Source organism: Rhipicephalus microplus, chromosome 5 (assembly GCF_043290135.1).
Source record: "Rhipicephalus microplus isolate Deutch F79 chromosome 5, USDA_Rmic, whole genome shotgun sequence".
Lineage (NCBI taxonomy): Eukaryota > Metazoa > Arthropoda > Arachnida > Ixodida > Ixodidae > Rhipicephalus > Rhipicephalus microplus.
In genome coordinates this window covers 83339208-83352261 of record NC_134704.1, presented here as the reverse complement: position 1 = coordinate 83352261, position 13054 = coordinate 83339208, and the positions used below count along the sequence as shown (strand labels likewise).

The 13054-nt window shown below is 49.5% G+C and overlaps 2 protein-coding genes across 3 annotated transcripts; one reads left to right on the top strand and one right to left on the bottom strand.

Moving 5' to 3' along the window:
• Positions 1 to 789: 789 nt before the first annotated feature.
• On the top strand, positions 790 to 4135 carry LOC119174366 (uncharacterized). 2 transcript variants are annotated; one of them, XM_037425239.2, is made up of 3 exons: positions 790 to 919; positions 2047 to 2167; positions 2249 to 4135. In XM_037425239.2, the coding sequence occupies exons 2-3, from the start codon at positions 2062 to 2064 to the stop codon at positions 4042 to 4044; spliced, it is 1902 nt and encodes a 633-aa protein (XP_037281136.1). In that variant the 5' UTR covers positions 790 to 919; positions 2047 to 2061; the 3' UTR covers positions 4045 to 4135. The 2 variants fall into 2 exon arrangements, with proteins under 2 accessions (XP_037281136.1, XP_075751843.1); XM_075895728.1 differs by having other exon boundaries at positions 2047 to 4135.
• Positions 4136 to 6949: 2814 nt separating this feature from the next.
• LOC119173806 (uncharacterized) lies at positions 6950 to 7972 on the bottom strand. The gene has a single exon (XM_075894351.1). It carries the CDS (start codon positions 7441 to 7443, stop codon positions 7156 to 7158), a length of 288 nt encoding a protein of 95 aa, XP_075750466.1. The 5' UTR covers positions 7444 to 7972; the 3' UTR covers positions 6950 to 7155.
• Between the last annotated feature and the right edge of the window lie 5082 nt (positions 7973 to 13054).

The window sequence follows — 13054 nt, the reverse complement described above, 5'->3', positions numbered from 1 at the left end:
GCCCATGTATTGTGCAATGTTAGTACACGTGAACGTACACCAGATGGACGAAATTTCCGCAGCCCTCCTCTACGGCGTCCCGCATAATCACATCATTGTTCACATGTTGCATATTATTTCACAATCACATATTCACAATCACATGTTCACAATCACATTTTATTTACTGTAGTGACCTATTTTCATGAGTAAGCTAAATGAACGGCGGAAAGAAATTAATATGAAAAACACTCACGGTTTGCACCTGTCCGTATAATATAGGGCAAAGAAACCAGGACCGTGTTATCAAGGATGTTACGACCTGTGGTATGATACACTTTTAGTTTCTTCGACGTGCACGCACTTGTCTCGAAAACACGTGCATGCGGCAAGCGTTATGGCCGCACACTCACCCACGAGGCGCCGCAACGCTAATTAGACGCACTTCCGGACGTCTTCACACACGCGGCAAGCGGCGTGAGCACACCGGGTCAGCCGCGAAACGACTTCGCCGCGCGCGGCGTTGACGAAACACGCGGTTTTCTCGCTGGCACACGTCAAGTGTGTGACGCAGTTTCCCGTCGCGTACTTGAAATACGCGCTTTCAACTTCGGTGAGCTACGCCTCCGCGTGGCGGTATGGCTACTCGGGCGCAGCGAGCGTCGTTATCGGGACGCTGCAGTAATTAGCGCTTGTTAAACGAGCGCGCGCAGTGTTCGCCCGGACGCAGCTGGCTGTCCGGTGTAATGGGTTGCGCGTGATTGTTGAATGTCGTCGTACATCAGCCAGCGAGCGTGTCCGTATCGCAGCGGACTGATGGACGAGCGAGGCGTGATGCGGCTGAGATGGAAACCCCACTCCGTCGTTGCCTTATAAGCGAAAGTTTGGACCGGTCCGGCTGCAGACCGTGAGGGCCACTGCTTGCGTGTCCTCGCCAGAGGTGAGTATAGTCCTACGGACACTCGGAGCTCCGGTGCTCGGATGATAGCGGATTTCGCCTCCACAACTTTAAGACTGAACTTTTGAGATAGCCGCCACGAAAAAGTTTCGCTGATTGGTATTTTGGCTGATGACATCTAACTGCACGTGGTAGTAAAGTCACACACATGTAATGCTCGAAGCTACTGAGCCTAGAATCATGCGTGTTTCACGATTCGTTGATGTAGGCACGGCGGAACTGAATTGGCGGTTTCAGCTAATATTTTCCAACAATTTGGGAAAATGTGGTATATATGGAAACCCGCTGGGCATTGCATTTCAAATTTAGACTCTGAATTTTCCACTCTTAGTACTGGTCAACTTTGAGCTCAGATGCTTATCCCGGCCGAGCATATCGAGTCCAAATGTCCGTTTGATTGCCCTTCATGTACGTACGTTCGCCAAATGATCATCTTATGCAGCGTGCTAAAACTTCGTCGTAATAGATACGAAGCCCGAAATAGGAGGAGATTAACGGTTTTCATACTGTCATACCGAATCGAAACGAATTCACTTATCCGAAACTTGGTTGAATGGCCATATCCAATGCGATTTCCCGAGACTCTGTGGTCTTGTAGAAAATACTGATGTACATTACAGATAGTGTATAGATTCTAACATTTTTTATAGAATTGAGTTGAACTGGGTAGGGTGACGCTGAAAGATACTGCAGTGGGCGTAAGACTCCGGCAAAAAAATGCCGGCATCTGGATATACGAGTTTTTCAATATTTCGGGAGAAGTGCAAAAAAACAAAGACTGTTGTAACATGTCCCTGCAAATATGGCGCACAAGTGGCTTGGGGGTAACTAAACGAATGTATTTCGCTCCTTTTTATATCTCTATGTAATGACTATAGCCTTGGCAAAACAGGCCCGGTATATTGCTAGATTTAGCACGAGTACCATAATATTCTGAGTGTTATTCAAGAAACGTCGTACGAAATCATGTGTTCATATCAACTGTGACACTTAAGTCTCTACGAGAGTCGGTTCAGTTTTGGAAAGACGTAGGCACGCCATTGTTTCGGATAACGACATGTCTTCTGTTTGCTACATCACCCTTTCCCTGCTCCTCCTCCGCGCTCCAGGCTGCCATCCTCAGTATGACTCGCACGTTTGTTCCGGTGGCACTCTGGCTATGCGCGACGCTGCTCGGTCAACAACACTATGTCCAGGGAGCGCCGAGGCCCGTCCGTCAGATCAGTCCAGGTCTGTTGGAAGAGGGTAGCGCTCAACAGAAGGTCACCCAACAACAGTCTAAAACCCTGACTAAGCCCTTCTCCCATGCAGTTGACCATGGTCCATACACGGCCACCGTCCATGCGACGCCATTCATGTCATCCGGAGCCCTGGGTGGCATCGGGTCCGCTCTCGGTGGCCTGCACAGCACCGTAATGGATGGCCTGCACGGGGCACTGCACGGCGGCGGCATGTTGGGAGGCGTCCCGGGCTTCCACACTCCGCTTACCGCTGCAAGTCACTTGCTGTCGGGGACGTTCGGCGCTGTGGGACATCACCTGGGTGGCCTAACAGGGGCAAGCCCTCTAGGAGGCCTCACCGGATCTCTCACATCGCCGCTCTCGGCCTTGTCTCCAGCCCTGAACGGCCTGTCCGGTGGCATTATTCCAGGCACCGCAGGTGGTGGCATGTCCGTACTCACTCACACAGTCCACTACGGCAGCTCGGGCGACATGGGCCTTGCCGCGGCCGAGCACCAGCATTTGACGAGTACGGCCAACCAGCACAGCCTTCTAGCCAGCCAGGCGCTGGCCGCCGCGGATGCTGTCGAGAACGCCCAACTGCAGGCCTCTCTTGCTCGGAGGCACCTCATCCACAAGGCCCTAGCGCACCAGAGCCTCGCGAGTCAGGCGCAGATGATGGCCCACAACGCTCACGCACGTCTACTTCAAGCACAGGCTGCGCACACAAGCGTAATGTCAATGTACAATAACGGCGTTGGCCAAGGCTATCCCATGATGGGCATGCCGGCGTACGGAGGTTACACAGGAGGAATGATGCCCCTAGTAGGTGGTGCCATGGGCTACGCTGAAAACCCTCTGCATAGCATCATCAGGAAACATTGCACGACTGTGCGTTATATCAATGGCGGTGGTGGGATGTATCCAATGCCGTTGGGTCTCTCGAGTGGTCTCGGTATCGGAGGAAGCTACCCCTACGGCATACACAACGCCATGGCCATCGGGCATGGACTCGGCGTCTACGGCATGCATGGAGCGTACGGAAGTAGTCCACTTCTCGCCGGTGGCGTTTCGCCGCTTCACAGTGGTCTCGGCATGGGCATTACAGGGCTGCATGGTGGATACGGAGGCCTATACAACAGTCTAGGAGGTCTTCACTCAGGCCTTGGCTACGGCGCAGCTGGTCTTTACCACGGTCTTCACAGTGGTCTTGGATACGGTGCAGTCGGTTTGCATGGTGGTCTCGGATACGCTGCCACCGGTCTCTACCATGGTCTTCATGGTGGCCTAGGATACGGTGCCGCCAGCCTATACCACGGTCTTCATGGGGGCCTTGGATATGGTGCCAGCAGTCTCTACCACGGTCTCCACGGTGGCATGGGCTACGGAGCTGCAGGTCTCTATCATGGCCTCCGCGGTGGTTTGGGCTATGGAGCCGCAGGTCTTTATCACGGGCTGCGCGGTGGTTTGGGCTACGGAGCCGCAGGCCTTTATCACGGCCTCCACAGTGGTTTGGGCTACGGAGCCGCAGGCCTCTATCACGGCTTGCACGGTGGTTTGGACTACGGAGCCACAGGTCTTTATCACGGACTCCACGGTGGCTTAGGCTATGGTGCAGCCGGACTTTACCACGGACTCCACAGTGGCATGGGCTACGGAGCTGTTGGACTACACAGTGGCCTCGGATATGGCATGGGAGGCCTGCACGGAGGTCTTTCGCACTCAGCTTACGGCCTCCACAGCGGAATGGGGATCGCTGGTGGCAGTCTTGCTTACGGCGCCGGAGGACTTTTCGGAGCCCATCATCCTCTACACACGGCCATGCATTCGTCAAGCTTTTCAAGTTACGGTGCTTACGGCGCAGGCTCCGGTTTGCTTCGACGCTGATTCTCATTAGGCGATTGCCGAAAACGACATGGAAAGAGAGGCTGAGCAGTTTTCATCGAAAACATTTTCTTAATAATAAAACGTTGTTCCAGATTTCCGCGCTGTTTTTTTACTTCGTTGCATTGTGTAGTTATATATTTACCTCCCGTTTACGATTGTGTTTCGCTCCCAAGAAAGCGCACCCTTGGCTACACAGCAAGTATATTTGTGTCGAGTGTTAGCGAACGGCTAGGCCGTCCATGCCTACACTGTCCAGCCGCATGACAGGTAATCAATCATACATAGCTGGTAGAGGCCAAACAGCGTGAAAAGACAGGGACTGAGAAAAGGTGGACATGACACGAGCGCCGGCTTTCAGTCGAAAATGTTTATTAAAAACCGGCGTCGTATATGCTTACTGCGTGGGCTCTTTACAAGACAGGTAAACCCATTACAACACTCCTGGTTAGATACAAGATAGCTTACGTTAACACTGCTAACTATTACAATAATCTCAAAAGAAACTTTTGTTATCCGTGACGGGTATTGAAGGCTGACTGACACAGTTACGCCCTTTCTTCTCTATTCTGTGGGCCTCGAAGATTTCATGAGTCGGCTGATGTCAGGTTCGTATGAAAAAACTTTATTTGGGTCCGTCTCATGCGGCCGAGAAAGAATCCTTGTTCAAAAGAAAAAATTCCGCGGTGCACCCGCGATCTCGGCGGTGCACTGCTAAGTGCATTGAGCAAACATGATTTCGGCGGTGCACTGCTAAGTGACTGAGCAAGCATCGAAATGCCCTGTGTCATTCAGGGTATTTCGATGCTCCCTCAGTTGTGTGGTTACGCATCGCCCTAATTGACCAATCTAAACACTTCCACACGTGAAGGGTGTACCAAGGGCTCGTGGAACAAAAACATTCGTGTTCTTAATGAAATATGATTCCTTTACCAATGGGCCTTTTCCCACACGTTTTCAAACCGCTGCGCAGACATTGCCAACTTTATTCTTGGCTGCGAAAACAACTTCAACGTCATGGCGCGATCCTACCTTCTTCAGCCTACGCGAGAGCTGGTGAAAGTATTTTAGAACGACAATTTTTTCCTTTTCCTTTTCGTTGCCTTCCAGGTTACACTTCAAACTCTCGCGTAAGTAATCTTCTCGCAAGCCAGGAAAGCCACACCGTCTGTATAATTGGCTTCCTTTAGCCTAATTTTTTGTAACCGAACACTGTTTGGCATGTTATGGTCACAGAACTTGGTTACTGCAGACCTTAGGGTGGCAAAGGCGATGCCGTTTTTTGTGATTTTAGAATGGGTAGAAGCTAAGGAAAACAGGGGCTTTGAACTGCGAGGGTTGTATTCCTAACATACTCATGTATCCGAAAATGTCAAGCTTAAGTCTAAGAACTGCAAAACTCTTTGCGATGGCATTTCACGTGTGATTTTTTTTAAACAAGAGCTTTATTTGTAAGTTTTTCAGAGTATTAATCACATTGTTCGGGAAGTAGCTCCTACATGCAGAAATAGTGTAGTCCTTGACGTATCTGTGAACTCTCCTGGCGAGCCCGTTCTGGTTATCTCCAATTGCCCTCTAGACCTTGCCCAAGAAGATAAATTGCTAAGTGCCGGCGCCACTTTTGCCCCGATGCGCACCCCCGACTTCTGTAAGCAGACACCTCCTTTCCACCTGATTAAGGTATACTTAGCGTAGAGCGCTGGAAGTTGACACCTTCCACTGAAATTCCGCATTGGTTTCTGAAACACTGCTCATCGTTATCAGTCATTACACACTCCTTCATACTTTCCAGTAAGTGGTCTTGAAGCAAATAATAAAACAAACTTTGCGAAAGAAAAAGAAATGCCATTTCACCATACGTTCACCAGCTTTCGCGTAAAGTGTAAAAGGTGAGATCGCGTCATTGCTTCAAAGTTGTTTTCACAGCCATTAAAAAGTTGGCAATGTCAGCGCAGTGGTGAGAAGACGATTGGAAAAAGGCCCATCGGTGAATGACTCATGTTAGATTTAGCAAACAAATGTTTTTTGTGTCATATTCCATTGACGTTGTGTATACATACCCTTCACGTGTGGTAGTGTGCACATTGATCAATCTGGGCTATGTGTAAACTCGTGACTGAGGGAGCATCAAAAAAACCCAAAGGGTGCAATAGCTCGACGCAGCTGGTCATGCTGCCAAGATGCATGACGATAGTTATAGCGCGAGAACAAAACGACGACACAGAGACAAGAAGGACACGAAAGACACCGTGGAATTTTGTCAAACTAGGATTTTTTTCCGCCACCACGATCACTTGACACGTCGAATCTTCGAGGCGCTCAGAATATAGAAGACTGAACTGTGCCAGTCAGCCTTCAATGGTCCTCCTGGATACGGAAATTCCCTTTTTAGGATATTTTAACGGTCAGCAGTGTTAAGCTAAGTTACTTTGTATCTAGCCAGAAGTGTCACGAGTTTTACTTGCCTGGTAAAAGAGCATGCGCAGTAACAATATACCACGATGTTTCTTCAAAAAATTTCAGTTGACAGTCAACTCGCTGTTGCGTCTACGCTTTCCTCAGTCCCTGTTCTTTCGCATTGTTTTTCCTCTACGCGCTGCGAATCTTACTAAATTGCCCAATCTTCAATCCTACCTAAAGGCAAGTTGAGGCAACCGGTAATATGTAGCGTTTGGGCAATGATACTTGCCGCCTTGTTTTCTTCGCTGCAGTAGTCGACGCACAAGTTGGTTCCGTACGGTCTAACTGCTCAGGATGCGTTTTATAACAACGACTTTTTTCGAAAAACGATTTCTGCTTTATAATATGTGAAAACGAAGGCTTTAACAAAGCACAGGGCTTGCTGATACTTGGCTACTGACCCCCTACACAAACACTGAATATATTCAAAGAACACAATAGGCACATAGAAAAGATGAAAGGTTTAACAAAGCGGGAAGGAGAAAAGCGAGTACTTCATTAAACGCCTGCAGACATTTGTTATTGTTCCTTAAATTTCACAGGGCGTCGTGAAGTTCCATCGCTCTTTTGAAGCCGGCTTTGAAAAAGAATAACCTTCGTTCACTTCAGTGTCGGCAGGCATTTCCGAGGTCCCTGCGCGGTGGGTGCTGTGGTTCACCCGGCCTTGAAGAGCAGCACGGCAATGTTGCCCACGTAGAAGTACGTGAAACGCTTGGTCTCGTACGTGACGTAGGAGCCGAACGAGCGGCCCACCACGCAGTGCCAGGTGGGGCCGAACTTGCGGTCGAACTCGGTCTTGACGAACGCCGCCACATCACGCAAGATTTTGTGCTTGTCGAGGGCCGCCACGGTGACACTGATTGCTTCCTGCTGCATGTGGTCGGGTATGTCGGTGGCCTTCACCACCACCTTCCTGTTCATGGCTTGCGGGCTGACGGCCATGGCTGATGACGGGTCGCGGCCGGGCTCAAGACTGTACCACGTGGGCGACGGAGGGACAACTGGAACAGCGTCTTCGGTAGACGGAGGTCTTCGGAGACCGGAGGCGGACTTCTCAGGAGGCGTTGACTTGCCGGCCTCGGAGGGAACCGGGGATCGGGAGAGTCGAAGCTTAGAAACTAGCGGGAGCCGAAGGACATACCTGAAGCTCGTTCAGGGTGCGCGCTGAGCCAATGGTCGGTATCGGGGTGGTTGCGGAACTTCGTCGCCAGCTGACGACAGCGTTTCGGAAGTCGGCCTCTGGGTTGCTTCTTGGAGAGGCACTTCGGGAATCTTCTACGGGGCCATGATGCGGGCACGGCGAGAAATGGGGTACGGGATTTGCAGGTAATCGTGTGAAGGGGCCCTGGAACCGGACGAAGGCCGCAGGCGTGGCCAGGCCGCGATACAGGCCGGGCAACGAAGGCGCTGATTTTTCGGAGAATCGTGGCACGCGGCTTGCGATCCTGCACGCCCCAGGTGGCCTGCAAAATCTCTCGCGCAGTGGCAATGACAATGCGACTCGACCCTTAGGGACCATCTCTCGGAAAGAGAACAAAGAAGTGCGCGTGTTAAAAGCCCGTAATATAGTACTATTATAATTAGAGCCACGTCATTGATCTTCAAGCATTCATCGAATTGAAATGGTGAGTTTTTGTCAACTGAAGAGCTAAGTTTAATTTTATTATTCGTTTACCTCGATCCCCCGAGCTTTCACGAAATATCTTGTAATGAGAAAGAGCTACGCACTCGTTTTGAGAAGACAGTAGCTACCACGCTACACGCCAGTGCTATGTAGTGGGTAAGTGTCAATTGTAATTCTAATGTTGGAGCCATGTTGTTTAAGTTTCATGGAAATTTGGTTTTATGGAGCACGATCTTTCGAAAATTTCAATTAAACTATGCTTTTCAGTTTCTCTGACAAGCTCCCACGCCAGACGAGCAAGAGTCCTCCGAGGAATGAAATGAATTGATGCTTTTAGGGAACCATGGTGGAAATAGAGAATATAATGATAAGCCCGCATTTGTGGTGGCGGCCACAGACGGTCACCGAAAATGTTTTGTTTTTGTCGAATAGAATGGAAAAGAGAGCGCAAACTGCGCAAAATGGCCCCACGTGCTGTACAAATGAAAACTGCTTAATTATAATTTACATTTTTGAAAACTCTTCTCTGAGCATACTCATAGTGCCATCTGTACATCAAACATGTGACACGTTTATAATATATTAGAATGTCTCTTTCGCCTCATCGCTTTCGTCAAACCGAGTTTTAGTCGCTGTGTTCACTGAGGAGATGTCTTTCTCAAGTTATTGGCGGATCCAGAGGTCGAAAGGGGAGAGGAAATGCTGGTTTATCGTTTATTGACATATCAATGAATGAATGAAACAATCAGTCAATCAATCAATCAGACATGCCGTGGAATCAAGAAAGAGGGTGGAGGTAGTGGTTACAGCTATAAACACCGACCCGCAGCTCGATGAGATGACTGTAGCTGTCCCTACATTGTGGACAACGGAAGGAACATAAAAATCACCATACAGGCAACGTCAGCACTTTATCGACACGATGATAGCATATAAAGACAAATCCTTAGACGCCCCATCATATGCGGTAGGTATGTAATAAAAGCTGGCCAAAAGACACGTGACAGTTAAATGAATGTGTGTGTGCAGTAAGTGTATGAAAAGTCACATGTCCTCGATACAACATCACGCCATGATGACTTCATCGCAGAGCACTGTCACTCTGTCAAACGTGAGGCCGATCATGGAAGCTTTGCCAAACCATGTGTTGTACAGAAGTTTGTAATGCCACCTATATTGAAGGCCGTGCAAAACGACGTCAGTCGCAGAAACTTTTCGAAGGAGGGCAAGGTACGAAGGGATAGGAGATGGCTTTTGCCTGTGAGTCGTCTTGGGAGAATGCATGTGGAACTTTGGGAGTTTTTTAGAATGTAACTTGTTGGGAGTTTTTTTGGCAATGCAACTTGTTGGTAATGTGTGAGAACGTAACCTGTTGAAAGTTTTTGAGTATGTAACTTGTTGGGAGATTTTGAGAAAACTTGCTGGTACAGGCAACATGAATTCAGTTGCATGTAATTTAATAAATTTGTATACATACTTGCTTTTGAGTTTATTGCACGTAAATTGAATGTTACGTGAATCGAATGAGAAATGCTTGCATGAAAGCGGAGAGAGCAGGAGAAGTTCCTCGGCACTTAATGGAGCTTAGCTGGGTTCCCTGCCTGGGACAAACATGCTTGAAAGCCCCCTCACTTAAGGTATAAGAAATGACGAATGCAGATTTACTCGAAAGTGGAGACGTTGCTCAACGATTGACTCCGGTTCCTTTCATGCAAATGTGAGTCGGCTAGTCAGAAGGATAGCATGACTTGCTCGAAGGAAGGGCGTCACGTCGCCGTACGCTCAAAAGTCACTGTGGGCGGTGTCTGTCGATACGAGGACCTCTTTTTGCCTAGGAGCAAACTAGCTTCTCATATCTTTTTTTATCGAGGATGGTGGGGCTGTATGAAGAACAATGAGTAATGGATGGCGTTTGATATTTTAGAGTGCCGCCTCACGTGCGAGCCCTTTTAGCTTCCATGCTTTCGCCAGTGTGCTTCTATCTACTCCGCAGCGATGTGTCGCAACACATGCACGCGCGTGGCTTTACTTCAAAAAAAAAAAAAAAAATCACGGGAAATGCGCACCTTTCTTTCCGCGACAGCCAAGACAAAAGCAAACACAAAACATACGGGGTCGCGACTCACATTTCAGGAGACACAAGGGCGTCTCTAACATTGCGCAACCTGAGCTTGTCGGCTTTACCTAATGCTTTCTTTGTTCCCTTGGAATAGGGCAGCGTACCTGGCTTTTGAGTCTGCTTTATTAGTTTTTTTTTTGTTTTGGCCTGATGATAGCCAACCGATTTAAAAAAAATTGCCCGCAGCTTCCCTCGGGGGAACACTGAGGAGGATGCGGACCATATAATTGGTTAACGGGGTGTTAAAGTGCGACTTACTTGGGTCGATGGCTAAATTGGTTAACGTGGTTGTGAAATGGGGTGTTAAATTGCGACTTACTTGGGTCGATGGCTAAATTGGTTAACGTGGTTGTAGGAGGGGGTGTTAAATGAGTGAACACGTACACACGTATGCGAAAGGGCGGCGCTGGTCGAAGGGCCGTCGATCATTGTGTTTGTGGATTCGTTGGAATTCATTTCACCGCGACCTTGGACGTCGACGCGCCGTACAAACCAACCGACGAGCGGCAACTGAGCGAGCGAGCGCCGACCTTGAGTATATATACAGCACGACGGCGCATGCACTGTCAGCTGTTGAATGTTCTCGAAGCGCGACGCCACATGCGCGTCCACTGGAGAATCAGGAGAATTGTAGATGTCGAACGCGGTGTGTAGAGGAGGAAGGGTGCACAGATGGTGGAGGAGTGAAGCGCGCGCGGTGTGTAGAGGAGGAAGGGATGCACAGATGGTGGAAGAGTGGGCGACGGCGCGACGGCGCATGCGCGCGCGTCAGCTGTCGAATGTTCGAGAAGCGGCGCGGACGGCGCGGACGGCGCACTACAAGGCGCGAGTATAAGATGCTCCGCATCTAATACAACCTTCAGCAGTGACCCAGCGGTGTTGACACCCCGAATTGGAGCTTGCTGGTTCGATTCCCAGCCGCGGTAACGAAAATTCGTGTAGCTATAGTTTTAATCGTTCGAGAAGTAGCCACACATCTGTAAGCTTCAGTCGCAGTATTCTCCCCTGTGGCGTCCCTCACAGCAGTCTTGTCTGACTCGTCCACCGTGGTAGGACAGAGGTAACCATGCTGGGCTGCCGAAGTTCGTGGGTTCGATCCCGGCTGCGTCAGCCGCATTTCGACGCAGATGAAATGCTACGGGTCCATGTACTGTGCCACGTCAGTGCATGTTAAAAAACACCGCATGGCCGAAATCTCCGGAGCCCGCCACTACGGTGTGTCTAATAATCCAGTGTTCTTGTTTTGGAAAGTAAAACCAGACTGTTTTCGGAGACATTTGGGGCCGGGTACCCCCAGCCACCCACGTATACGCACGCTCTTGCGTTCCTCTGTACTACCAGGTGCACCCACAGAAAAAGCAAAGGAAAGCAAGTACATGCGTACGCAAGCCGCTTTTGGGGCCCCGGATCTAAAACTTGCATTTTTTCACTTGCATTGTTGCAATGCAATGTTACACAGGGACGTGAAACTACGATTACGATCGACTGATTTCGTGTCATACGGTTCGCGATCATGACGATCAATCAATCAATCAATCAATCAATCAATCAATCAATCAATCAATCAATCAATCAATCAATCAATCAATCAATCAATCAATCAATCCCGTGAATGCTTGCTGTTCTTTCACGACAAAGCGCGAAAAAGTACCGAAACAACACAGATACATGTGCATTCCATCCAACGAGTCGCACATAAATATGCTGCTGCGATATGATGGCGCCATCGCTGTTCACGTTCGCACTCATCTCAGATTTCGCGATCACTTGCGGCTCACTCGGCGTACTCTGCATCATTTGTTCAGGTTGAGGCAGCAAAGACGTTCGTCGAAGAAGCGTATAGGGCAGAGACAATGGACCGGATCTTGCCCGACGATGTATCCTGTGATACCGCGACGGAGAACGCCTTATGTACACGCAGACTAGGCCAGAAGACAGGTGGCTACACAGAAACGCATTATAAGCCTGCGTATACGCGAAAGCAAACTCGTTGTCCAGGACTGCGCCTTATGTATGTGTGTGAGCGCGCGTGTGTGTATTCTTTCGCGTGTTGGCGCTTCCGCGGTTGTCCTCTGATTGAAGCCCACCTCTCCCACGTTATTACTTTTTTGCTTCCTTCAGTTTATCCTCTCCCTGCACGCTATGCCTCGACGGTTGGCCCAGCAGCGCTACTAGGGTCTCTAGGGACAACCGCACGGAGCGCCGTTTGTATACAAGCCCGCACCGAAAACAGATAAATAAATGAAACTAACACCGGACTCTCTTCCTGCGTGTTCTGCTCGGCCGTCCTCTTATTGATTGTCTCTGTGTGTATCCATACAGTACACCGAATAGAGACAGCTAGGCGGCCTGGTCTGCGGGCCACGTTGGACAAATATTGGTCCGCCCTCGGCAAGACATGAGGGCCAACCGCCGGGCATTGCGTTATAGGCTTCCTCTGTAAGACTTCGCGTACGTGGGCACACGTAAAGACGTCGCGAGGAAGGCGTCTCGGAGGTGATGGGGACTCCTGTGCACACAGGCGAAAGCAGCGATGTAACAGTAGCGAGCGTATGTGCCCATGACCACTTGCCGCTTCTCTCTGGGCGATACAGCACGCCGACGGAATTTGTGTCTTGGCACATGTGTGTAACTTGTGAAATCCACAGCGGCGCACTGGTTTCATCCGATTTGTCAAATATATAAGAAGCAAAGGATCTGTTAGACGAAAATCAGCGCTATATTGAGGTATGACATTATGTTGTGGTGGTGTTGCCTTGTGCAATCTTGACGTATGGTGTTAATTATGATATTTGCGGTTTAACGACCCA

Bases quoted from the DNA above. Each gene is read 5' to 3' on its own strand.
- LOC119174366 (XM_075895728.1), top strand. From the start codon at position 2,062: ATGACTCGCACGTTTGTTCCGGTGGCACTCTGGCTATGCGCGACGCTG.
- LOC119173806 (XM_075894351.1), bottom strand. From the start codon at position 7,443: ATGGCCGTCAGCCCGCAAGCCATGAACAGGAAGGTGGTGGTGAAGGCC.